This window comes from Ovis aries, chromosome 7, assembly GCF_016772045.2.
Source record: "Ovis aries strain OAR_USU_Benz2616 breed Rambouillet chromosome 7, ARS-UI_Ramb_v3.0, whole genome shotgun sequence".
Taxonomy (NCBI): domain Eukaryota; kingdom Metazoa; phylum Chordata; class Mammalia; order Artiodactyla; family Bovidae; genus Ovis; species Ovis aries.
Genome location: NC_056060.1, coordinates 11,877,520 through 11,904,483, shown reverse-complemented (window position 1 = coordinate 11,904,483; position 26,964 = coordinate 11,877,520). Strand labels below are relative to the sequence as shown.

Sequence of the window (26,964 nt, the reverse complement as noted above, 5' to 3'; positions counted from 1 at the left end):
GCGCTCAGGCCTCCAGCCCCAACCCGGGCCCCAGCAGCCTCCGAGGCCGGCCCCCTTTCTGGAGGGAAGAGCCGCCTTGGGAGGAGGGACAGGGACCTGGGGGCGGCCACAGCAGGTGAGGGGTGGGAGGGGTCCTGGGAAGCCTGGGATCTGGGTGTATGATGTGTTTGTGGCAGCAGGTGAGAGTGGTTTGTAGCGAGCACGGCTGCCTCTGTCTGTGTGACTTTGTGTGTGTGGCCCTGAGTGGGTCGGCTCATGTGACCATGCACGTGATTGCACGTCCCTGTGTGTGTCTAAGGTCGTGTCTGAGTTCATGGGGGTGATTGGTGTGCCTGTGACCCTGCCTTTGTGTGGCTGTCACCCGTGGGGCTGGAAGAAGGTGGAGATCTGTGTGTGGTTCGCCTGGGGTAGGGGGGTCGGGTACTTGACCTGGACATACTCCTGTAATCCCATACTGGGGCTACACTGCTACAGCCCAGGAACGCATTTTTCCTGTAAACTTTGAAGAACTCTGAGCAGACTAGTTATTTTGGAGATTGCACCTCAAGCCTGAAAGTGATAAATGCCTTTGTCATTGCTGAGCACGGGCCAAGTGTGAGGAAAGTGGCAGGGCTAAGCTGTCTCCTTTCCTCTTGTCATCGGGAGTCCTAAATTCTGCATTTATGCTGCTGCTTTGTCTCCACCTACAATGTTCCAGCTCTTCTTGGCAGAGAGCTTCAAGAGACTGAGGGGTAACTGAATAGCTGTGTGCAAATTTCCAAAAGCTTTAGTACTAAGACAGGGTACAAGATGAGATGTGACCGTCAAAATGTCAAGTAGTCAGCTTTTCCTCCCATGAGGTTTAGAAGATAATAGAATAAGTTTCTGAAGATAAGGATAAATCTTCCCCCCAGGAAACCTAAAAAAAGAATAGCTCTGTATTGGTGTGGTGAGGTAAGGAGACTTGCATTAAAGAGCCAATGGCATCATCCAGAGACCCTTAGGTTCTAATATTTCGCTATTGCTTGTATCAGTAAGAATCATAGATTGTCCGTATGTAGAGCATATGATTGAGGAAAAGGATCAGAAAATCTCTGACTAGTTGAACTGGTTAGATGACTTAAACATTTGTAAAGGCGATTTCATTGGCTGTGAATTGGCAGGGTCTGTTGAAATCCTGAGGGATAAGTGGACTGTAAAGTGGCTGGTTCTGGTGAAACCTTGATGGAGAAGTGCATGGAATTCTTGGTGCACACTCAAAACTGGCAGTTTTATCCTGGAGCAGCACAAGGGCCAGAGAGGACTGTGTGTCTAGTGCTGTCTCTGAGAAGGGGGTTTCCTTAAGCAAGATGAAGGGAAAATTCCTGCCACCCATTTCCCAGCAGCATGAACAGGTGCTTTTGTTTTTGTGAAGAATTGTGAGAGATCAAATCAGCGTTGAGCTTCTGGTCCACATTCTTTCTTATTTAATACGGATCAGTTGGATCACAGTCTCAGTGAACCTTTTTTTTTTTTTTGCCATATGCAGAATGTTCCCCTTGTGACTTGGAAAAGTATTCCCTTGTAGTGGATGAAAGAGAGCTAGGAGAACAAAATTCCTTTTCATACCACTCACAGCTGCTTTCCCTTTGCAGCAGTGTTTTTTCCCTCTTAAATGTCAGTTGGTCATATGCAACATTTGGTATCTGTCTTACCTTTCATGGACTGCCAAACTAGCACAAGTGTTCAAATCACTTGCTTCTATAAAAATCTAGTCACCGTTCGGTGGAATCTCTCTAACCAGTGAGATTGGTTATGAAATAAATGTTATGATATTGAGTGGTTGTGGATAATACTGAAGACTGTGGTAAGGAACCTCTTTCTACTTACTCCTGAGGGAAGAAGTGAATGACAGTGAGTGTGTATATCTGTGTACAGTGTGTGTGTGTATATTTGTAGGATAGTTTGGTTTGTGTGTTACAACTGATTCCAAACTATGAATCATTTATTTTATCCCAAGTTTGGTGAATCTAGAAGCAAAATTTCTGACTCTAGTTAGCCAAAGTGTTTTGAGTAGGTGTTTTGTTCTGATCTGTTGAGTAGGGATTTTTTTCTAAACATGTTTTTGATATTTCCTCCTGTAGAATAGTGATTGTTTATAGTAATTGTATACTAGAAAATGTCTTGATTAGGCAATAGTTAGATGACATAGGAATAGTTCAAGTCTGTCCAGATAGAAAACTTTCCAGAATTAACTATATGTGCCAGTTGCTTTCAGTTAAAAGCAGTGACCAGCTTAGAGAAAGGCTATAGTTCAAATGGCTTCAGTTTTTTAACATGTTAATATTTGTTAAGAGAAATGGGTATGCAAAGAATGATTTTCTTTATTTCAGTATGAGTAAGAACTACATCCATGCACATTGATTGTCTGTATAATACTGGCTGATGATTTTCTTCATATTTTAGAACCACTGAAGATTTCAATAAACTTTTCTCAGAACCATCCCAGCCTTGAAAGAAAAGGCCAATTATTACAGTGTCAAGGTTGTAAACCTAGTTTAATATTGGATGTCTACATTTACCATCTCCTTGGGGGTCAGTTTAGTAACCCCCAAGGCTAGAGGTAACAGTTGAGATTGCTGAGTGCCCTGTGTTTTGAGGGAGCAGATGTGGAGGGCCAAAGAGGAAGATTCATTGGCTTAAGAATCCCTGGCACCTGACCAGCCCAGAAAAGCCCCTCTAAGTTCTCAGTTCACAGTCAAGCCTAAGACTTAAGTAGGGGGTCTCAAACTCATCCTAGCCCTGCTAGAAAAACCCAGGCTTGTGCTGCAGTAGAGGACATGGTGCAAAGGAGCATTTGAGTCCTTCCAAACCAGTGATTAGAATTTCTTCATCTGGCAATAAGAATCTGCAACAAGGAACTATAATTTTCAAGTTCCTGTTACGACACAACTTAGATTTTTAAGCAAACAGGGGCAGCTTTAAGTTGAGCATGCCCGGCCAATGTAACACTCATAGGTACCCAGGTTAAAAGGGATTCTAGGATTGACTAGTTTGGCCTGCTTAGGATGTAGTCATTCATTTAGTTGACAGCTAATGCCTGCTGTGTATGAAGCACTATTCTGCACTTTAGGGAGAGGGTAGTGAAACAGTCCTGGGTGAGAAAACAAGGCCCCGAAGGGTCAGTGACTTTTCCCAGGTCATAGAACTATAAAAGCTGGAAATCACTAATCTCACAATAGAAGACCACCTGTGTTTTAAAGGCACATGTTTTATTTTGTTGCTAGTTATTGTGCCTTCAGGAATGTTCTGGTACCTTATCATGGATCTTTCGGAGTGTATTATATCACTTTCACCACATCCATATGAACAGCAAGTTTTTCCTGTGTTTTGCATTACAATCTATGTGTGTTTCTGAAGCTGTCTCTCCGTGTAGAGTTAGATTTATGGCATTTTATGAATTTATGAGGAAGCAGGCTTACATGAACTCCTGTTTCTAGTGTGGAACTGTTCCCTAGAATTCTGCCAGACAGGACCATCTTTATTAACATAGATTCTTAAGGTTTTGTTGAAAGACGGGTGATTCTACTGCATTTGGAGTCATGTAACTAGGACGGGCAGTCAGGTGTCAGGAAAGCCTGTCCTCTGTCTGGTCCTGGTTTTGCAATGGCCATGGGATCTTGGGTAAGTCATTAACATTTTCTAGACCGGATTCCTCTTTTGGAGGAACTAAGGGGGTTGGGATAATTCTCTCTCAGGGTACTTTTTGCTTGCTCTGTGATTATAGGATTTCACCAATTGTTTTCTGTAGTTTTAGTATATGCCGACAAGGTAAAACAGCCCATTTCCTCGGTTTTACCTTTTAAAATATTGTTGGTAGAACCAGACCAGATTCTACATTTAGTTCTGATGTAAACATGAATTCTTGACATGAAACATCACATGCTTTTATTTCAGGGTTAACCTCCATTTCAGCTAACCATGGGAGAGATTAAAGTCTCTCCTGATTATAACTGGTTTAGAAGTACAGTCCCCCTTAAAAAGGTATGTATGGTTTTACTACAACTCTTCTTTGCAAAATCTTGTATTGTTTTTCATGTGTGATTTAGACATTATGTCTTAGTAGTGTTTGAGAGTAAAGGTTATTGCCAAATATCACGACTGGATTGCAGAACATAACGTTCAGCCCCTTCCCTGTCAAGTATAATCAACTTTTGAGATGCACTCAAGAGTAAAAGCAAGAATGACTGTACTCATTATTTTACAGTTGCTTTTACATATTCAAGCAAGCAGGAATACGTGTACTCCTCTGTATAGTTTGGTGGAAAGCGTAAGCAATAGCACCTGTACAGTAAGTGCAGTTAGATTCTATTAGAAACCATTTTCCTGTTCTTCAAGATTGAAGATTTGTATTAGAGATCCTCTGTTTGCCATAATCTGTACTCATTCTGCCATAGTCATCTTTCAGAAACTTTATTTGCCTGGGTTGTCCAAAAACCCTAAACACTTATGTTGAAGCCTGTTGACTGTGAGTCTCAAATTAATCCCAAATGCTTGGGGATCACATTGACAAAAGTGGTGTCAGAATGAAATCTTTGCTGATCCCCTTGCAGAAGCATTAGAGTACTGTGATCTGAAGATCATCTGTGTTTCTGTTAAAATTATTTTGTCAGGGTAGATAGCTGTGGAAGTAGCATGCAAGTTTGAGTTAATAACAGTTACTCTTCCTGTAGAAATTTGAGGTAGAGTTTCCACATATAGACAGAATACCTTTCACTATTGTAGGAAGTCCCCAAATATCTTAATTATTTCAACAGTTTAACAAAGTGGGTAGTGATGTGCCCATTTTACAGATGAGAAAACCAAGGTTCATGGAGGTTAACATGTTAAAGTCACATAGTCTAGTAGAGTTTGGGTTAAAATCAAATTATCTGGCTTCAAAGCCAGAGCTACTTGGCAGCTTAGCAAAGGGAACCTGCCTTTCTTCTTGCTACCCCCGGAACTGTTGTCTGCGCTAGAAGAATTGCCACTGGAGTCCCATCCCCTCAAGTAATTCACATGGGCTCCTCTTGATGAACTCATTCAGCAAGCTAATCACTTGACCCAAAGCAACACAAACTTATCGAAATATACTTGGAAGTAGTTGTAGGAAGTAGTTTCATTGATGTAGTGTTCTCCTTTGGTCAGTTTGGTCCACAAGTGATGAAAAGTTTGCTTGAAATTTCATGGTGCTAGATTTTAATTTCAGAAATCTGAATATCGTATCTCGTGTTTTATTACTAGAAGGTTGAAATTTACTGGATGCACTATCAAAGGTCACTAAGATTTTTTACTACAATCACAGCAAAAAGAAACATGAAAAGCAAAAATATGAGTGGCAGAATCCAAAGGGCAAAAACATAATCATGATATACACTGTCACTTGTGAAAGTCCAGAAAGTATTGGATAGGGCCCTCTAGACTTTGCCCTGCCCTGTTCGTCTGCTAAGTGACTCCAGTTAGCATGCTGCCACCCACATTGACACATAGGCCCCACAGCACTGCCAACTTGGAGCTCTCAGAAGATGGAACCTTGGGATTTCCCTGGTGGTCCAGTGGTTAAGACTCCATGCTCCTAACGCAGGGGGGCATGGATTTGATCCCTGGTCGGGAAAATAAGATCCAACATGCCACATGGCATGGCCAAAGAAGAAAAAAAATAGAACCTTGAACCTTTTAATGTAAAAGTAGGATAAGTATTGATTTACATTGGCATAAGTTCAAGCAGTTAATGTACTTTTCCAAATGGCTCCAAAAAGTCAGCCAAAGAGAACAAAAATTAGCTATCATGCAGTGCATACTGTAGCTAACATTTTTGACACTATTGAACACTCAGTATCTGCCAGACTCTGTGCTGAATGCCTGATTTGTTTCAGCTCATGTAATGCTCATCTTTTTCCCTTACTGGGTCAAAAGCCACTAAATGAGGAAGGTTTCTGATGACCTTCCTCCTTCTCATCCCCCTTTCCCCAAAAATCCAGTTTTCCTCTGAGCCCATTCCCCACACCTGATGCCAGAGAGTTTGAAATACTCTCTGGGGACAATGACACCTACACCTGCCTCATCCCTTCTCTCTAGCAGAGGTCTCTGTCTCAGAGGCTTGGGCTAGATCAGGCTCCTGAAGCATCTCAACGTGTGGTCCCATCTCTACCCAGTTTATCCTCAGAGCCTGGAGTCTTCTTTCTCTCGTCTCCCCTTTCACACACTAACCCTGCTGATCCCAGCCAGCCCTCTGGGCCAGCCCTGGAGAATGACTCTGCAAATTGTCCACCTCCTACATGCGTACATGCACACACACAGCCAGAAATATGGGGAAGAATTAAGATGCCATGCACAGAGTTTACTGTTTAATGGTAAACAAAATAAACTTCAAATAATCATGACTGGAAAGGAAAATCCCAAGCTGAGAGGAAAAAGGAGCTCTCGGGAAAAGTATAAAGCAGTTCCATGGACTGTGTCAGTTCTGAAGAAGGAAAAGGAGACAAGGCTGTTTATTATATGTACTGGTCTGGTGTGATCCCCACCTTAGTGTGTAAACCACCAAGACAGTGGTATTAAAATTGTCAGCGAAATTATGGTGTTGAAATAACTATTGATATGTAAAATCAAATCCATGAGATTTTTCATTTTCCTCTTATAACTTTCCCTCCAGATTATTGTGGATGATGATGATAGTAAGATCTGGTCGCTCTACGATGCAGGCCCCAGAAATATCAGGTGTCCTCTCATATTTCTCCCTCCCGTCAGTGGAACTGCGGATGTATTTTTCCGGCAGATTTTGGCTTTGACTGGATGGGGTTACCGGGTTATAGCTGTAAGTATTACTGATTTAGGATAACAATGCAGGGCCACATTTTCTGATTTTGTGTGTGTGTTTCTGTTTCTGAGTATAGTAATGGGCATGTTTCTTATTGTGAAATACTGTTTTTCATTTTTAAAATGTGAAAGGGAGTTTTTTTGAAGGAAGGTGGTGTGGTTTGAAAACAAACGGAGGTGCAGAGGAGACAAACCTTTATCGAAGCTTTCCCTACCCTCAGCTTGGACATGCATTTCCTGAATCAGTCTGACTGGTAGGAAGCATTGTTCTTGTTTATAGATGAGGAGGCTGAGGTCTGGACATTTTAGAGATGGCTGAGGGTCACACAGCCAGTAGGCAGCAGAGGGTGAATCTGACCCCATTTCCTCCCTCCTTTTATTCCATCATTGCTTGGAAGCAGCAAAGGGTACTGAAACCTTGCTAAAGGTGAGTCTTTGACAGGTGAGGTGAGGCCATCATTGCTTGGAAGCAGCAAAGGGTACTGAAACCTTGCTAAAGGTGAGTCTTTGACAGGTGAGGTGAGGTTCATTCATTAGCTCATATTCTTCACGTTTGGTCAACAAGTTTTTTGTTTCTAATTGTTACCACTGAGTTTGGTCTAAATCTAGTTTTGCATTGATCATTCTTTAATCCCCCTCTCTGGGAGGAGGGCGTAGGTGGGAAGGCGCCGTTGCTCACCATAGAGTGTTTGGCACGCCTTGACTAGGTCAGGACTGTGGACTTCGGTTTCCTAACTTCCCCGAAGCAGAGGCCCTGGCTTTGGAGCTGGCGGTTGTTTTCTGGGACCTAGAATATTAACACGTAAATGGTACTCCCCATGGGAGTACTGCTGTTGGTATACATTTTATTTACTGCCTAGAGGAGAGAAAACGTGGACCCAGGCTCTTCTCTCAGAAGGAAACTGCAAATTCCACTGGGGCTACCACCAACTGGGGTCACACAAGACAAATGCAGCACCTCTCCCTCCTGATAGCCCTGCTCTTTCTTGAAAAAACTAGTTACTTTTGGCTGCCTGCTGACTTTCCCCCCCAGGTCTTGTCTTCTCCAGCTAAATCTCTCCAGATTCTTTAACCATTCCTCATATGGTGTGTTGGAAGCCCTGCCACGTAATCCTCCCTTGTTCTGGGTTTTCAGTAATCCCTCTCTGTGGACAGCATTTTAGGAGAGGAGGCTGGTAGCCGCCCTCATCCTCGTCCTTTGCAGCTGAAGTGGTGACATTTTGTGTCTAGGTGATCACTGTTGGTTGGCCAGGGAGAGGGAGACTGAGCAGCCCCCCAGCTGTCTGTCTCACTTTTGAGCGTTCTTCAAAGCAGTCAGCATGTTTTTTCTTCCGAATGCATGTAAGAATTAAAGATTTTAAAATTTAAAAAATAAAAAATAAAAAAAAAAAAAAAAAAAAAATAAACTGACAGGGCACACAGCCTTGCCTTTTGCCTGGATATTTCTTCTTGCCCTCAAGCTTCCTGATGTGGGCATTCCCTATTTCTTAGCTAGATAAAGAATCAAGTAAAAAGACAGCAATGTCTTCAAAATCACTTCATCCTTAATATTTGATCAAAGTGCCAGGAGATTTCTGAAATTTTACTAGACATCTGTTAGTATCTTGCAGTTAAAAATGCATGGATCCTTTTTTCATTTACATTTTTATTGAAATAATTCTAGATTCCCATGCAGTTGTAAGAAGTAATAGAGAGATACCCCTTATATACTTTGCCCAGTTTTTCCCAATAGTAACATTTTATAAAACTGTAGTAGAATATCACAGCCAATATTGATGTTAATATAATCCACCAACCTTGTTCACATTTCCAGTTTTACTCATACTCAATTGTTTGTGTGTATATTAAGTTGTATACAACTAGAACACAAATTTTTTTTAATTTAAAATTTTTATTTTAGAGTACAGTTGATTTACAATGTTGTCTTAGTTTCAGGTGTACAGCAAAGTGATTCAGTTATACATATACATATATCCATTCTTTTTCAGAATCTTTTCCCATATAGGTTATTGCAGAACATTGAGTAGAGTTTCCTGTGCTATAATACATCTATTTTATATGTAGTAACACTACTATATATCTATATATGTTAATCCCAAACTTCTAATTTGTCCTTCCCCCAACCTTTCCCCTTTGGTAATGATGTGTGTTTTTGAAGTCTGTGAGTCTGTTTCTGTTTTGTAAATAACTTCATTTATATCATTTAAAGAAATTCCACATATAAGTAATGTCGTACGATATTTATCTTTCTCTTCGTGACTTACTTCACTTACTATGACAGTCTCTAGGTCCATGATGCTGCAGATGGCATTCTTTCATTCTTTTTTATGGCTCAGTAATATTTTATTGTATACATGTAGCACATCTTCTTTATCCGTTCCTCTGTTAATGGGTATTTAGGTTGCTTCCATGTCTTGGCTATTGTAAATAGTGCTGCATTGAACATTGGGGTGCATGTATCTTTTTGAATTATGATTTTCTCCAGATATATGCCTAGGAGTGAGATTGCTGATTCAAATAGTAGTTCTATTTTTAGTTTTTTAAGGAACCTCCATACGATTCTCTATAATGATTTTACCAATTTACATTCCCATCAATAGTGTAGGATGGTTCCCTTCTCTCCACACCCTCTCCAGCATTTACTGTTTGTAGACTTTTTGATTATTGCCATTCTGACTGATGTGAGGTTATACCTCATGGTAGTTTTGATTTGTATTTCTTTAATAATTAGCAGTGTTGAGAATCTTTCCATGTGCTTTTGGGCCTTCTGTATGTCTTTGGAGAGCTGTCTATTTAGATCTTCTGTCCATTTTTTTATTTTTGTTTTTTTGCTGTTGAGCTGCATGAGCTGTTTTGTATATTTTGGAGATTAATCCCTTGTCAGTTGTTTCGTTTGCAAATATTTTTTTCCATTCTGTGGGTTGTCTTTTCATTATGTTTATTGTTCCTTTGCTCTGCAAAAGCTTTTAAGGTCCCATTTGTTTATTTTTGTTTTCGTTACTGTAGGTGGTGGATCCAAAATGATATTGCTGTAATTTATATCAAAGAGTGTTCTGCCTATGTTTTCCTTGAAGAGTTTTATGCTATCCAGTCTTCATTTAGGTCTTTAATCTATTTTGAGTTTATTTTTGTGTATGGTTAGAGGATATTCTGATTTCATTAGAACATTCTAATGAATGTTCTAATTTCATTCTTTTACATGTAGCTGTCCAGTTTTCTCAGCAGCATTTCCATTGTGTATTCTTGCCTCCTTTGTCATAGATTAATTGACCATAGGCATGTTGGTTTATTTCTGGGCTTCCTATCCTGTTCCACTGATCTATATTTCTGAATTTGTGCCAATGCCATACTGTTTTGATTACTGTAGCTTTGTAGTATAGTCTGAAGTCAGGGAGCCTGATTCCTCCAGTGTCATTTTTCTTCCTCAGAATTATGTTGGCTATTTGGGGTCTTTTGTGTTTCCATACAAATTTTTAAATTCTATTCTAGTTCTATGAAATACGCCATTGGTAATTTAATAGGATTTCATTGAATCTGTCGATTGCCTTGGATAGTAGTCATTTTGACAATACTGATTCTTCCAATCTAAGAACATAGTCTGTCTTTCCATTTGTTTGTGTCATCTTCAGCTTCTTTCAGCAGTATCTTATACTTTTCAGAGTACAGGTCTTTTGCCTGCTTAGGTAGGTTTATTCCTAGATATTTTATTCTTTTTGATGCGATGGTAAATGAGATTGTTTCCTCTTTTCTTTCTGATCTTTCCTTGTTAATGTATAGAAATGCAGCATATTTCTGTATCTGCAGAAATAAAAATTTTACAGATTTTTGTATCCTGCAGCTTTACCAAATTTGTTGATGAGCTCTAGTAGTTTTATGGTAGCATCTTTAGGATTTTCTACGTATAATAACATGCCATCTATAAACAGCGACAGTTTACTTCTTCTTTTTCAGTTTGGATTCCTTTTATTTCTTTTTCTTTTCTAATTGCTGTGGCTAGGACTTCCAAAACTATATTAAATAAAAGGGGTGAGATTGGACATCCTTGTCTTGTTCCTGACCCTAGAGGAAATGCCTTTAGCTTTTCACCATTGAGTATGATGTTAGCTGTGGGTTTGTCATATATGGCTTTTATTATGTTGAGGTAATTTCCCTCTATGCCAACTTTCTGGAGAGTTTTTATCATAAATGGGTATTGAGTTTTGTCAAGAGCTTTTTTTGCGTCTGTTGAGATGATCATGCGGTTTTTATTCTTCAGTTTGTTAATATGATGTATCATACTGATTGATTTGTGAATATAGAAAAATCCTTGAACCCCTGAGATAAATCCCACTTGATCATGGTGTATGATCTTTTACTATATTGTTGGATTCAGTAGTATTTTGAGGATTTTTGCATCTATGTTTATCCGTGATATTGGCCTGTAATTTTCTTATTTTGTGAAATTTTTGTCTGGTTTTGGTATCAGGGTGATGGGGACCTCATAGAATGAGTTTGAGAGTGTTCCTTCCTCTGCAATTTTTTGGAATAGTTTTAAAAGGATAGGTGTTAACTCTTCTCTAAATGCTTGATAGAGTTACCTCTGAAGCCATCTGATCCTGGACTATTGTTTGTTGGAAGTTTCTAAATCATAGTCCCCATCTCTTATAATAGGTCTATTCATATTTTCTATTTTTTCGTGGTGCAGTCTTGGAAGACTGTACCTTTCTAAGGATTTGTCCACTTCTACATTGTTCGTTTTATTGGCATATAGTTGTGTGTAATAGTTTCTTATTATCCTTAGTATTTCTGTTGTGTCCATTTAATTCTCCTTTTTCATTTCTAATTTTATTGATTTGAGCCTTCTGTTTTTTCTTGAGTCTGGCTAGCTGCTGCTGCTGCTGCTAAGTCACTTCATTCATGTTCAACTCTGTGCGACCCCATAGATGGCAGCCCACCAGGCTCCCCCATCCCTGGGATTCTCCAGGCAAGAATACTGGAGTGGGCTGCCATTTCCTTCTCCAATGCATGAAAGTGAAAAGTGAAAGTGAAGTCGCTCAGTCCTCTCAGACTCTTCGAGACCCCATGGACTGTAGCCTACCAGGCTCCTCCGTCCATGGGATTTTCCAGGCATGAGTACTGGAGTGGGGTGCCATTGCCTTCTCCAAGTCTGGCTGCTGCTGCTGCTGCTAAGTTGCTTCAGTCGTATCCGACTCCGTGCGACCCCATAGATGGCAGCCCACCAGGCTTCCCTGTTGCTGGGATTCTCCAGGCAAGAACACTGGCTAGAGGTTTATCAATTTTATTTATCTTTTCGGAGAAACAGCTTTTAATTTCATTGACCTTTTCTATTGTTCTCTTTGTCTCTATTTCATTTCTGCTCTAATCTGTATGGCTTCCTTCTTTCTACTTTAGATTTTTTTTTTTGTTTTCTAGCTGCTTTGGATGTAAGGTTAGGTTGTTTGAGACTTTTCTTGTTTCTTGAGGTAAGATTGTATTGCTGTGAACTTCCATCTTAGAACTGCTTTTGCTGTGTTCCATCAGTTGTGGATTATTGTGATTTTATTTTCATTTGTCTCTAGGTATTTTTTGTTTCCTCTTTGATTTCTTCAGTGATCCATTGGTTGTTTAGTAACATACTGTTTAGCTTTCACTTGTTTTTGTTTTGTTTTACAGTTTTTTTTCCTTGTAGTTGACTTCTAATCTTATAGCATTGTGATCAGAGAAGATGCCTCATACGATTTCAATTCTCTTAAATTTACCAAAGCTCACTTTGTGGCCCAGCATGTAATCTGTCCTGGAGGATGTTCCATGTGCACTTGAGAAGAATGTATGTTCTGCTTTAGGATAGAATGTTCTATAAATATCAATTAAGTGCATTTGGTCTAATGTGTCATTTACAGTTTGTGTTTCCGTATTGATTTTCCGCCTGGATGTTCTGTCCATTGATGTAAGTGGGGTGTTCAAGTCCCCCACTATTATCATGTTCCTATTGATTTCTCCTTTAAGCAGTTGCCTGTATATTGAGGTGCTCCTACGTCGGGTGCTTATTTATTTACAATTGTTACATCTTCTTCTTGGATTAACCCCTTGATCATTTTGTAGTGTCCTTCTTTGTCTCTTTTAACAGTCTTTATTTTCAAGTCTATTTTGTCTGACAAGAGTATCGCTCCTCCAGATGTCTTTGATTCCCATTTGCTTGGAATGCCTTTTTCCATCCTTTTAGCTGCAGTCTGTATGTGTCCCTGGATGTGACTGTATCTCTTATAGACAGCATATAAGTGGGTATTTATTATTATTAACGTGCTTATTTTGGGCTGTGCTGGGTCCTTCATTGATGCGTGGGCTTTTCTCTAGTTGCAGCAAGCAGGGGCTACTCTCTAGTTGTGGTTCATGGGCTTCTGACTGTGGTAGTTCTTCTTGTGGATTCTTTACCACTGAGCCACCAGGGAAGCCCCTGGTTCTTGTTTTTTGATCCATTCAGCTAGTCTGTGTGTTTTGGTTGGAGCATTTAATCCATTTACATTTAAGATAATTATCAATATGTATGTTCTTATTGCTGTTTTGTTAATTGTTTTGGATGTGGTTTTATAGGTCATTTTTCCTCTTCCTCTTTTTTTTCTCTTCTGACCACTCCAGTATTCTTGCCTGGAGAATTCCATAGACAGAGATGTCTGGGGCTGCAGTCCATGAGGTCACAAAGAGTTGGACATGACCAAGTGGCTAACATACTTTCACTTGCGATTTGATGACTATCTTTAGTGTTTTGTTTGGATCAATTTTTCTTTTCTATGTGTATCTATTGTAGATTTTTGGTTTGCAGTTACCATGAGGTTTTGATATAGCGTGCTCTCTCTCGCTCTCTCTCTTTCTCTCTGTCTCTCTCTGTACATACATACACACACACACACACACACACACACACACACACACACACTATTGTTCTAAGTGCTGGTCTCTTAATTTCAAATGCATTTCTAATGTCTTGCATTGTAATTCTTGCTATTTGGAAAGGAAATTGATGTGAATTGAAATTGTTGTATATGTAGTATCACTAGAGTGTGATTTTTATTTTTATTTTTTAATTGTTCTGTTAGATAAAATTGGAATTTTGAAGTCTAGGATAAGATGAGAGCTTATTTTCCCATGTTTTGAAAAAGGAGCAGAGATTGAGCAAATGAGAAACACTGTTGTGAGAGCCCTAAAGTTTTCAGATACGTATGAATTGTATTTTACTTTTACAGTTTTTAAAATAAATTTAAAACTTGTTATATTCTAGTTGCAGTATCCAGTTTATTGGGACCACCTTGAATTCTGTGATGGATTCAGAAAACTTTTAGACCATTTACAGTTGGATAAAGTGAGTACCTTAAAACTAGTTACTCACATGTGATTTTATTTATTTATTTTATTTATTTTTTTCACATGTGATTTTAATGCAATGATTACATCATTGTCTGGTGTTGTCTTTTATTTTTTAATAACAGCTCTTTTGAGCTAGAATTCACATACCATACAGTTTACCTTTTTAAAGTGTATAATTCACTGTTATTTAATATATTCAGAGATATGTGCAATCATCACAGCAGTCAATTTTTGAATATTTTTTCCACCCCAAAAAGAAACCCCATACTTAGCAGACACTACCCTGCTTCCTCCCTGGAGCCCTGTCTGTGGATTTGCCTGTTATGGATATTTTATATAAATATAAAGATGTAATTTGTGGTCTTTTGTGACTGGCTTTTTTCACTTCTCACGAGATTTTCAAGGTTCATCGATGTTGCAAATTCTATCAATAATTCATTCCTTTTAATTGTTAAATAAAATCCCATTGTATGGATAAAACACATTTTATTTACCCATTCATCACTTGATTTGTTTTCCACTGGTTAGTTTTTATGAGGGATGTTGCTATGAACATTCTTACACAAATTTCTGTGAAGACAGATGTTTTCAGTTCTCTTGAATACATGTCTAGGAGTGGAAATACTGAATTACCGAATTAAAATTTCTGTTTTCTTAAACAGAAACTGCAAAGTAGTTTCATTTTCTAATGTAATCTGGAAATAATATTTTTTTTAACTACTATAACTTATGCACCATTGTATTGTTTCTTGACAGGGTATAGACATTGCATTTAAACACAGTATTTCCTAAACTTCTAACTGCTGTAAATATTTCAGTCTAATGACTGGTGATAACATTATATTCTGTGGTTGGTGATAATTAAAACAGTTTTTTGATACTTAAAGATCAGTCATTGTTTTTAGGATCCTTGTGTTTGTTTCCGATTAGGTTCATCTCTTTGGGGCTTCTTTGGGAGGCTTTTTGGCCCAAAAGTTTGCTGAATACACTCACAAATCTCCCAGAGTCCACTCCCTCATCCTCTGCAATTCCTTCAGTGACACCTCTATCTTTAACCAAACATGGACCGCAAACAGGTAAGAATGTAAACCTTCGACCAACAGTTTTGTTATTTTCAGTGGAATTGAAAATGGTGATGTTTGGTTTTTTTGAAGCATTAGGGAGGGAGGGGCCATATATACTTTTGTCTTCTGAAACCATCCTGGCTTTTAGCATTAGAAATGGTCACCCTTGCAAAGGAAAAGAATTGAAAGAATTCTAACTTCAGTGGTTCCCGTTACTCTAAATCATCGCCTGGCTTTGTGTATTATGGTTCCAATGCCTTTACAGTTTCCCTTCAGAGCTTATCTCACTGATACTGTGTTCTGCTTGCTCCACTTAGTATTTTGTGTACAGAGTTCTGTGTAATGACTGTTACATTTTTTTTAAGACCTTGGGCTTCTCTCAATTTTTCATCAGGTTCAACTGTAAATCTTTGTGTGTAAATTACTTTTGTTCTTCTCTTTCTGGGTCATTTCCTTGAGATAGGTTCCCCGAAATGGAGAGACTGTTTAGTTCGCTGGCACTTGTACAACATTAGTCTGCTTTTTAGAAAGATGGAGAGGGCAGAATGTTTTGCAAGGCAACCAGTGGGGTACCTGCTTTCTCTGAGCCATCCCTTCATTGATTTTATCATTTGAATTAGTTTTATAGATGTCTAATGGTACCTTAAAGCTGACTTCACTATATTTCTTTCATTGCTAGCAAGGCTAGGCTCTACCCCCCAAAAGTAGCCTATTGACTTAACTTACCTGAGTGATCAGATTGGTTTTCACAAAATGTTCTAGGTAAACATTGTTTTCATGGTTTTCACAACTATTTACTATTGCATTCTGATTTTTAAAAAAATGTTTCCTGATGTTTTCTCGCTTGTTTACTCAGCATTTGTGCAGCAGTTTCTTGTATGCATTAGACAGATACTTCATGTCAATATGATGCAAAAATCGTTCTTTTTGACGAGTTTTTCATGTTGTTTTGATTGTCAGAAGCCAAGATTTCCCCCACTTGGTGCTCTTGCGTATCAGGAATTTTTTTATCAAATGTCTGAGTACTTACTATGTGCCACACAGAGGCTTCAGGGGTGAACAGAGCCAAGAGGATGACCACCCCTCCCACTCACCCACAGAAAACACCCAGGCAGCATCCCCTTTAGAAGTTAAGAAGCTGTTGGGATGGGTTGGAGTTGAGAACTTAGATCATTGAAGGTGACTGAAAGATGGCTAACTGGTCCTTATGAGGGGCGTTTACTGAGAATGTACATCAGAAGGTGGTCTGTACCTTTTATAAGTTATTTTCAGCATAGGTTTAAAAAAATTCATGTTTATCCTATATAAGGGCTCCCAATGTAATTAATGGAGTACACTCTTAACTAAAGATCACATATAGAAATACATGAAGACTGAATTGCCTTGAATTAGCCCAAGAATCCACTAGTAGCAATAGTAGGTATAATAACTCTGTGATTTTACTATTTTGAAATCTATCCTTTAATGTTAATCAAAGGGTGATATAAACCTTCAGATTAATATAGTAAGTGTTCAGTTTTCCACAAGTAGCTTAGCCATTGAAAATAAGACCAACTAGAAAATAAAATCTTGGAATTATCAGAATGTTTATTGCAATAAAGGCATTTTGAAATATTGCTTATAATTATTCCCAATCCTCAAAAGTTTGATCATATGAAACCATAACTCTTTGGGAACTTGAGAAAGCATTTATAAAAACTAGATGCTTCAAAACTAGCTCTTTGAAGGAAGAGACTGGGTTTTTTAAATCTCTAAATCCCAAATGCCTAGTTAATACAGAGATTCAATATTGAATGAATGCTTGCCACTCATGTATAGTCTTGTAAGTTTAAATGTCAGTTTTTTTGTTTTTTTACAGCTTTTGGCTGATGCCATCATTTATGCTTAAAAAAATAGTTCTTGGGAACTTTTCCTCTGGCCCAGTGGACCCTATGATGGCTGATGCCATTGATTTCATGGTAGACAGGGTAAGGATCATGACCTTGGGGAGGGGACACCTTGACCTGGGAATTTTCATGTCTTCTTGGTTCCTGAGAAATACCTGTCTCGCTCAGTGTGTATTAGAGGTGTTTGTTAAGCACTTTTCCACATTAACTTTAATACATCCAGATGGATATTATGGCTGCTGAATAATTTATCAGAATCATTTGGGGAAATTAAAAAAATACAGATTCTAAGGCCTCACACTAGACCTTGAACTGGAATCCCTGGCCAAGGGCTCTGGGAACTCCTCCACTTCTACCTCCCCAGGTCAGTGTGATGGAGCAAGTTTGTAGATATGCATGTAGGAACTACTGGATAGATATTTTTTCTGAGGCCTCTTCCAGCTCTAAGATCACTGAAATGTTTCTCTGTCTTCATTAAGCTTGTGGAATGGGCTTGCTGCCCACAGGCACCTGGTTGAAGAGGCAGCTCAGGTTGAGGGTTGTGGAAGGCCAGGTGCCCAAAACAGGAAAATATCACCACTTCCAGGGCCCAGTTATGGTCTCAAATACATTGTGTCTCCTCAGAGGTTAACTTACTGGCCCTACCACACATAATGTCACCTTTATAAATAGGATATTATCTGTGGATTTAATGTAATTGTGAAAAAAAATTTTTTTGAAAAACTTTTACCTGTGTTTTTTCCTGCAGCTGGAAAGTTTGGGTCAGAGTGAACTGGCTTCAAGACTTACCCTGAATTGTCAAAATTCTTATGTGGAACCTCATAAAATTCGGGACATCCCTGTAACCATTATGGATGTAAGTTTACTTTAAGTAAAACAGATGCTTTACCTTTTTTATATGTACATGTCAAGATCCACCTCACAAATCATTTTACGATTTTTCAGTGTTGCTTCAAACACTGCCTTGAATTTGTTTTTACCACCTGCCCCCCACACAGCTTTCTCAATTTCAAAAAAAATCTTTTATTGCTTATCCTGTATTTTTCCTGGAAGGAATAACACCATTGAAATAAAAATAAATTTAAACAAACATGGTAGTCCTTACCCCTTTTGGTTTGCTTTGCTGTTCTTTTTAAGCTGTTACAAATCTGGGCAGCAAAATGAAGGTGCCAGAATTCCATAAAGGCTAGTTAACACAAAAGCTTGCTTCTTACATGTCTTTTAATTGTAGTAAAATACACATAACAAAATTCACCATTTAAACTACTCTTAAGTGTACATTTCAGTAGCATTAAGTATATTTATAGTGTGGTCCAACTGCCACTGTTATCCATCTCCAGAACTTTCCATCATCCCAAACTGAAACTCTGTACCCATTAAACAATAACTCTTCCTTCACCATTCCCCCTAGAGACCCTAGTAACCTTTGTCCTACTTTTTTGTCTGTATGAATTTACCTGTTCTAGGTACCTCATGTAAGTAGAATCATATAAATATCCTTATGTATCTGGCTTGTTTCATTTAGCATATTTCTAAGCTTTATCCATGTTAAAGCATATGTTAAAAATACCCAGTTATCCTCCAATTAAAAATAAATTAAAAAATTTAAAACCCATTCCCTTTTACAGTTGGGTAATATTGCGTTGTATGTATATACCGCAGTTTGTTTATCCTTTCATCTGTTGATAGACATTTGAGTTGTTTCCACCTTTTGGCTATTGTGAATAATGCTGCTGTAAATATTGGTGTGCAAATACACATTCAAGGGTCTATTTTCAATGCTTTTGGGTGGTGCATACCTAGAAGTGGAATTGCTGAAGCATTTGATAATTCTGTTTAACTCCTAGAGGGACTGCCTTACCATCTTCCACAGGGGGCATCCCATTTTACATTCCCATGAGCAGTGCGCACGGTCTCCAATTGCTCCATATCCTCGCCAATATCCTTGTTATTTTCTGTTGTTTTTTTTTAAATAGCGGTCACCCTAATGGATGTGAAGTGGTATCTCACTGTGGCTTTGACTTTTTATTTTAATCATATAACTGTTTGTCTCACAATAGATTTATTCCTAAATGCAAGTAATATGGTGTTTAAATTAAAAACTGATTTTTATCAGGAAATTATTACAAACGTGTATAATAACTTACCATTTTCTATTATAATTGCTACATTCCAGCATTTACAATGACACAGAGTAAGCTTGTCAATACTCTCAAAGAAATACATGGTCCTCATAGTGCATTTGCTCTGCCCGCACTTTCAAAGCTATGCTCACCACTTAAGTACATGGTCACTTAAAATGTCTAGAAGTTTTAGCAGGGTGGAGACGCACCTATCTTTATTTTCATGTTGTTTTTTTTTTTTGTCTTATTTGAATAATTTTTGCATGAGTTTGAACATAAATTTATGTGAGTATTATAAGATTCTTGAGTCATATATTGCAAACTTCCAACAGTGGCTCCCCCAGGAAAGGGCCTGGACTTTTTATCTAATATTCTTAATTTTTCAATAATTATTTTCACAGAGCATATCATACATATAACTGTTTTTAAATTAATACTAAGTTCTTTTGGGGTTTCATGATCTTTTTGAAATTGGTGTTTTCAGTGATTGTTTTCTATTAATGTTCTGTTAATTTAATTAACTATCTTTGAGGACAAATGAAATTCATGGTAGAATTTTTTTCCCCTAAACAATGCAAAAGACATTTGGCAGTAAAATCTGGGCTTCTTACTTTGGAGTTAGAGTCACTAGGGATGAGCAGAAGGTGGTGGCCCAGGCTTCAGAAAGGTTCAGCCATGTCTCCTGAAAGGAGTGCTTGGGGGGACACTTCGCTTAATGTGAAAAGAACACATTGAAATAACAGTTTTGTCCTCATATTATTTTAAAGGTGTTTGACCAGAGTGCACTTTCAACTGAAGCTAAAGAAGAAATGTACAAACTGTATCCTAATGCCCGGAGGGCTCACCTTAAAACAGGAGGCAATTTCCCATACCTGTGCAGAAGTGCAGAGGTGAATCTCTATGTACAGGTAGGCCCTAGTATGGAACCCAGAGCCCTTTGACCCCAGAGTCTATGGTTTGAAACATAAAGCTTTTTGGTGGTGGAGAGAGAGAACTATAGAATTCTCTGTAGGAATGAAGCACTAACTTGATAAAGGTGGTCTCCATGAATAATTTATAGAATTCAAGCATAGTAGAGACACCTGGGTGACTATCTGCCCACTCTCCCTTTTCTATGAACCACAGGCCTGAACTCACACACTGAAGTAGCCATTTGGTACCATGGAACCTTGACTCCCAGATTCAAGGAATTCAGTCAGGACACCAGACTTAAAATGGAGTCAATCTGAAGTCCCATGACTTCTTTTTTTTTTTTTTAATTTTTATTTTTACTTTATTTTACTTTACAATACTGTATTGGTTTTGCCATACATTGACATGAATCCACCACGGGTGTACATGCGTTCCCAAACATGAACCCCCTTCCCACCTCCCTCCCCATAACATCTCTCTGGGTCATCACCATGCACCAGCCCCAAGCATGCTGTATCCTGCATCAGACATAGACTGGCGATTCAATTCTTACATGATGGTATACATGTTTCAATGCCATTCTCCCAAATCATCCCACCCTCTCCCTCTCCCTCTGAGTCCAAAAGTCCGTTATACACATCTGTGTCTTTTATGCTGTCTTGCATACAGGGTCGTCATTGCCATCTTTCTAAATTCCATATATATGTGTTAGTATACTGTATTGGTGTTTTTCTTTCTGGCTTACTTCACTCTGTATAATCGGCTCCAGTTTCATCCATCTCATCAGAACTGATTCAAATGTATTCTTTTTAACGGCTGAGTAATACTCCATTGTGTGTATGTACCACAGCTTTCTTATCCATTCATCTGCTGATGGACATCTAGGTTGCTTCCATGTCCTGGCTATTATAAACAGTGCTGCAATGAACATTGGGGTACATGTGTCTCTTTCAATTCTGGTTTCCTCGGTGTGTATGCCCAGCAGTGGGATTGCTGGGTCATAAGGCAGTTCTATTTGCAATTTTTTAAGGAATCTCCACACTGTTCTCCATAGTGGCTGTACTAGTTTGCATTCCCACCAACAGTGTAGGAAGGTTCCCTTTTCTCCACACCCTCTCCAGCATTTATTGCTTGCATATTTTTGGATCGCAGACATTCTGACTGGTGTGAAGTGGTACCTCATTGTGGTTTTGATTTGCATTTCTCTAATAATGAGTGATGTTGAGCATCTTTTCATGTGTTTGTTAGCCATCCGTATGTCTTCTTTGGAGAAATGTCTATTTAGTTCTTTGGCCCATTTTTTTATTGGGTCGTTTATTTTTCTGGAACTGAGCTGCATAAGTTGCTTGTATATTTTTGAGATTAGTTGTTTGTCAGTTGCTTCATTTGTTATTATTTTCTCCCATTCAGAAGGCTGTCTTTTCACCTTGCTTATATTTTCCTTTGTTGTGCAGAAGCTTTTACTTTTAATTAGATCCCATTTGTTTATTTTTGCTTTTATTTCCAGAATTCTGGGAGGTGGATCATAGAGGATCCTGCTGTGATTTATGTCGGAGAGTGTTTTGCCTATGTTCTCCTCTAGGAGTTTTATAGTTTCTGATCTTACATTTAGATCTTTAATCCATTTTGAGTTTATTTTTGTGTGCGGTGTTAGAAAGTGATCTAGTTTCATTCTTTTACAAGTGGTTGACCAGTTTTCCCAGCACCACTTGTTAAAGAGGTTGTCTTTACTCCATTGTATATTCTTGCCTCCTTTGTCAAAGATAAGGTGTCCATATGTGTGTGGATTTATCTCTGGGCTTTCTATTTTGTTCCATTGATCTATATTTCTGTCTTTGTGCCAGTACCATACTGTCTTGATGACTGTGGCTTTGTAGTAGAGCCTGAAGTCAGGCAGGTTGATTCCTCCAGTTCCATTCTTCTTTCTCAAGATTGCTCTGGCTATTCGAGGTTTTTTTGTATTTCCATACAAATCTTGAAATTATTTGTTCTAGTTCTGTGAAAAATATCGCTGGTAGCTTGATAGGGATTGCATTGAATTTGTAAATTGCTTTGGGTAGTATACTCATTTTCACTATATTGATTCTTCCAATCCATGAACATGGTATATTTCTCCATCTGTTAATGTCCTCTTTGATTTCTTTCATCAGTGTTTTATAGTTTTCTATATATAGGTCTTTAGTTTCTTTAGGTAGATATATTCCAAGTATTTTATTCTTTTCGTTGCAATGGTGAATGGAATTGTTTCCTTAATTTCTTTTTTCTACTTTCTCATTATTAGTGAATAGGAATGCAAGGGATTTCTGAGTGTTGATTTTATATCCTGCAACTTTACTATATTCATTGATGAGCTCTAGTAATTTTCTGGTGGAGTCTTTAGGGTTTTCTATGTAGAGGATCATGTCATCTGCCAACAATGAGAGTTTTACTTCTTCTTTTCCAATTTGGATTCCTTTTATTTCTTTTTCTGCTCTGATTGCTGTGGCCAAAACTTCCAGAACTATGTTGAATAGTAGCGGTGAAAGTGGACACCCTTGTCTTGTTCCTGACTTTAGGGGAAATGCTTTCAATTTTTCACCACTGAGGATAATGTTTGCTGTGGGTTTGTCATATATAGTTTTCATTATGTTGAGGTATGTTCCTTCTATTCCTGGTTTCTGGAGAGTTTTTATCATAAAGGGATGTTGAATTTTGTCAAAGGCCTTTTCTGCATCTATTGAGATAATCATATGGCTTTTATTTTTCAATTTGTTAATGTGGTGAATTACATTGATTGATTTGCGGATATTGAAGAATCCTTGCATCCCTGGGATAAAGCCCACTTCGTCATGGTGTATGATCTTTTTAATGTGTTGTTGGATTCTGATTGCTAGAATTTTGTTGAGGATTTTTGTATCTATGTTCATCAGTGATATTGGCCTGTAGTTTTCTTTTTTTGTAGTATCTTTGTCAGGTTTTGGTATTAGGGTGATGGTGGCCTCATAGAATGAGTTTGGAAGTTTACCTTCCTCTGCAATTTTCTGGAAGAGTTTGAGTAGGATAGGTGTTAGCTCTTCTCGAAATTTTTGGTAGAATTCAGCTGTGAAGCCGTCTGGACCTGGGCTTTTGTTTGCTGGAAGATTTCTGATTACAGTTTCAATTTCCGTGCTTGTGATGGGTCTGTTAAGATTTTCTATTTCTTCCTGGTTCAGTTTTGGAAAATTGTACTTTTCTAAGAATTTGTCCATTTCTTCCACGTTGTCCATTTTATTGGCATATAATTGCTGATAGTAGTCTCTTATGATCCTTTGTATTTCTATGTTGTCTGTTGTGATCTCTCCATTTTCATTTCTAATTTTATTGATTTGATTTTTCTCTCTTTGCTTCTTGATGAGTCTGGCTAATGGTTTGTCAATTTTATTTATCCTTTCAAAGAACCGGCTTTTGGCTCTGTTGATTTTTGCTATGGTCTCTTTTGTTTCTTTTGCATTTATTTCTGCCCTAATTTTTAAGATTTCTTTCCTTCTACTAACTCTGGGGTTCTCCAATTCTTCCTTTTCTAGTTGCTTTAGGCGTAGAGTTAGGTTATTTATTTGACTTTTTTCTTGTTTCTTGAGGTATGCCTGTATTGCTATGAACTTTCCTCTTAGCACTGCTTTTATAGTGTCCCACAGGTTTTGGGTTGTTGTGTTTTCATTTTCATTAGTTTCTATGCATTTTTTGATTTCTTTTTTGATTTCTTCTGTGATTTGTTGGTTATTCAGAAGTGTGTTGTTCAACCTCCATATGTTGGAATTTTTAATAGTTTTTGTCCTGTAATTGAGATCTAATCTTAATGCATTATGGTCAGAAAAGATGCTTGGAATGATTTCAGTTTTTTTGACCCATGACTTCTTGGTCTAATTTTAATGCATTAAAACATACACACAATCTAACACACACCACCTCTTCAAATACCTGCCTAAACTGGTATTAGAATAGTGGTGAGAAATGGCTGCTTTGCAATTTGGCAAATAGTATCAAGAGCCTTAAAAAACCAGTCATGTTCTTTGATCCTGTCATCCACATGTGGCTACAGATCCTAAGGAGAGGATTGTAAATACAAAACAACCTGATTCCCAGAGACAGTCATTATGATATTAGAACAGCAGAGGATAGGAAGGACCTGATTCCTAGCAGCAGAGGAGAAGGGTAAACACCTGCTTGAGAAGCAGCATGCTGCAATTTAAAATGTTAGTAAGAATATGTAGTTGCCCAGAAAGACTGGTTACGTAATGATTTTTGACTTTTTGTTTTCTAATTTTCCTCTAGTTAGTGGACGGAGGAGCCTGGTGGGCTGTGGTCCATGGGGTTGCGAAGAATCAGACACGACTGAGCGACTTCACTTTCACTTTTCACTTTCATGCATTGGAGAAGGAAATGGCAACCCACTCCAGTGTTCTTGCCTGGAGAATCCCAGGGACGGGGGAGCCTGGTGGGCTGCCATCTCTGGGGTCGCACAGAGTCAGACACGACTGAAGCGACTTAGCAGCAGCAGCAGTATTACTCTAGTTTTTCAGTGTTTATATGTTTATTTTTATTGAGATATAATTGGTTTTTTGGGCTTCCCTGGTGGCTCAGATGGTAAAGCATCTGCCTGCAATGTAGGAGACCCAGGTTCAATCCCTGGGTCGGTACGATTCCCTGGAAAAGGGAATGGCAACCCACTCCAGTATTATTCCCTGGAGAATTACATGGACAGAAGAGCCTGGCAAGCTATCGTCCACAGAGTCTCAAAGAGTCAGACACAACTGAGCGACTAACACATACATAGTTGGTTTATAATGTTAGTTTCACATGTTCTATGTAGTGATTCAACATTTTTAGATTACAAATTATATTCCATTTAAAGTTATTGTAAGATATTGGCTATATACCCTGTGATGTACAGTATCTCCTTGTGGCTTATTTTATATGTGGTAGTTTTTACCTTTTAACCTCATACCCCAGTCTTGGTCCTTCTCTGAGTACTCTGTAATTTAGAAGTAAAAATTATCAATATACAACAGTGATGTTTAAAATAATCATTCTGCATTTCTACAGATACATTTGCTTCAATTCCATGGAACCAAATACGCAGCTATTGACCCATCAATGGTCAGTGCCGAGGAACTTGAGGTGCAGAAAGGCAGCCTTGGCGTCAGTCAGGAGGAGCAGTAGCTGTTAGTGATGAATGGTCCAGCGTGTTTGTACAATCAGTGACGTCAGTGCCCGCCAGTCGGCCTCTCTTCGGTTGGTCAGGTTCACCGGTTATCACTGTGTTTGGAACTAGGACTGATGGTCATCTTTGTGACAGGCGGCGGCTCTTCTAAGCCAGTGTAACTATTTCCTCTTCCGTTTTTTAGCTTTTGAACTTAAGTACTTTTGGAGACTCCCATTTTAAGAACTGAAAATTTTGCTACCAAAAGTATTTACCCACTGTGTTCTTAATTGTTAATTTCTTAGTTTGGGGGTTTTGTAGATTTTTTTTTCCTTTTCTTTCTGTCTTCCTTTCTTCCTGTTATTTGCTGTAAATGCTGCATAGCCATGTTATATATCAGCACATTTTTTTTTATGCTTTCTTGGTTATAACAGTTATTAGAGTGCCAAGGCCGTCACCCACTGTTTGCTCTCCTGCAAATCAACTACTTCTAATTTCCAGTTAAGCCAGTTGTTTTTAATTTTGGCTGTTGTCTTTCTACCCATTACAGTCTTTGGAATAAAAATTCAATTTCAATGAGTTGAATTTTATGATTTTATGATTTTTATGGCTTTTATGATTATCGCAGCTGCCAAATGGGCTGCCTACACATAGGACTCTGAGAAGCAGACTGTGGTGTTTGCCAAACCTGTGTGACTTTTGGTAAGTGACTTAATCTCTCTAAAGCACACTTTTTTCATTGTTAGATTACAAAAACAGTCATTTACTGAGCTGCTGCTCTGGCAAGGTACTTTTCATACCTGCTTTTTGCCCCTCCAGTGGAAAAATTTAAACACACATAGAGAAAATAGCATAATGAACTACATCCCCATCAGCTTCAAAAATTATCAGCTCATGGATGGTTTTGCATCATCTCTTACCCCACTCTCACTTTCTCTACACATACTCATACCACTGGGTTATTTTAAGGCAATTTCTGATATCTTATTTCATCTGTAAATATTTTTCTATGTACCTCCAAGACATAATGCCATTATCACACTTTAAAAAATTCAGCAATAATTCTTTCATACTAATGTCAAGTCAGTGTTCCTATTTGTGATTCTCTCATAAATTATCTTTTTACAGTTGACTTGTTCTATTTAGCTTCCAAAGTTCACACTTTGGAAGGACCAGAACCGACGAAAAAGATCCTCCATGACAAAAGATATTAAGAAGAAATCACAACCAGATGGGTAGGAGAGCACAGTTGGAATATAGCCAAGTCCCATACCCCCAGGTTGGGGACCCACATACAGGAGAATTATAATTGCAGAGTTCTCCAAAGAGGGTTCCAAGCCCCAAGTCAGGCTCCCCAGCCCAAAGGTCCTGCACTGGCAAGATGAGCCCCCAGAGCATTTGGCTTTGAAAAGCAAGCAGGGCTTACTTTCAGTAGTCCCAGAGGGCTGGGGGAGATAGACAATCCACTCTCAAAGGGTGCATAGAAAACCTCACATGTTCTGGGTTGCAGGGCAGGAGCAGTAATTTGATAGGAGCCTGGGTCAGACCTACTTGCCTTTTAAAGTTTCCTGGAGAGTCAGGAGGCAACTGCAGCTCATGCTAAGGGTATAGACACTGCTGGCAGCCAATCTTGGCAGCTCATTCTTCCATGTCGACACTGGTGCTGG

At 38.6% G+C, this 26,964-nt stretch overlaps 1 protein-coding gene across 1 annotated transcript; it reads left to right on the top strand.

Moving 5' to 3' along the window:
* SPG21 (SPG21 abhydrolase domain containing, maspardin) lies at positions 1-25,876 on the top strand. Its single transcript, XM_004010224.6, has 9 exons — positions 1-115; positions 3,916-4,002; positions 6,650-6,811; positions 14,069-14,149; positions 15,085-15,230; positions 17,077-17,185; positions 17,853-17,960; positions 19,995-20,135; positions 25,201-25,876. The coding sequence occupies exons 2-9, from the start codon at positions 3,940-3,942 to the stop codon at positions 25,315-25,317; spliced, it is 927 nt and encodes a 308-aa protein (XP_004010273.1). The 5' UTR covers positions 1-115; positions 3,916-3,939; the 3' UTR covers positions 25,318-25,876.
* The last annotated feature ends 1,088 nt before the right edge of the window (positions 25,877-26,964 follow it).

Bases quoted from the DNA above. Each gene is read 5' to 3' on its own strand.
- SPG21 (XM_004010224.6), top strand. From the start codon at position 3,940: ATGGGAGAGATTAAAGTCTCTCCTGATTATAACTGGTTTAGAAGTACA. The intron at 14,150-15,084 runs GTGAGTACCTTA...GTTTCCGATTAG, and splicing joins ACCATTTACAGTTGGATAAA to GTTCATCTCTTTGGGGCTTC. The intron at 15,231-17,076 runs GTAAGAATGTAA...GTTTTTTTACAG, and splicing joins CAAACATGGACCGCAAACAG to CTTTTGGCTGATGCCATCAT.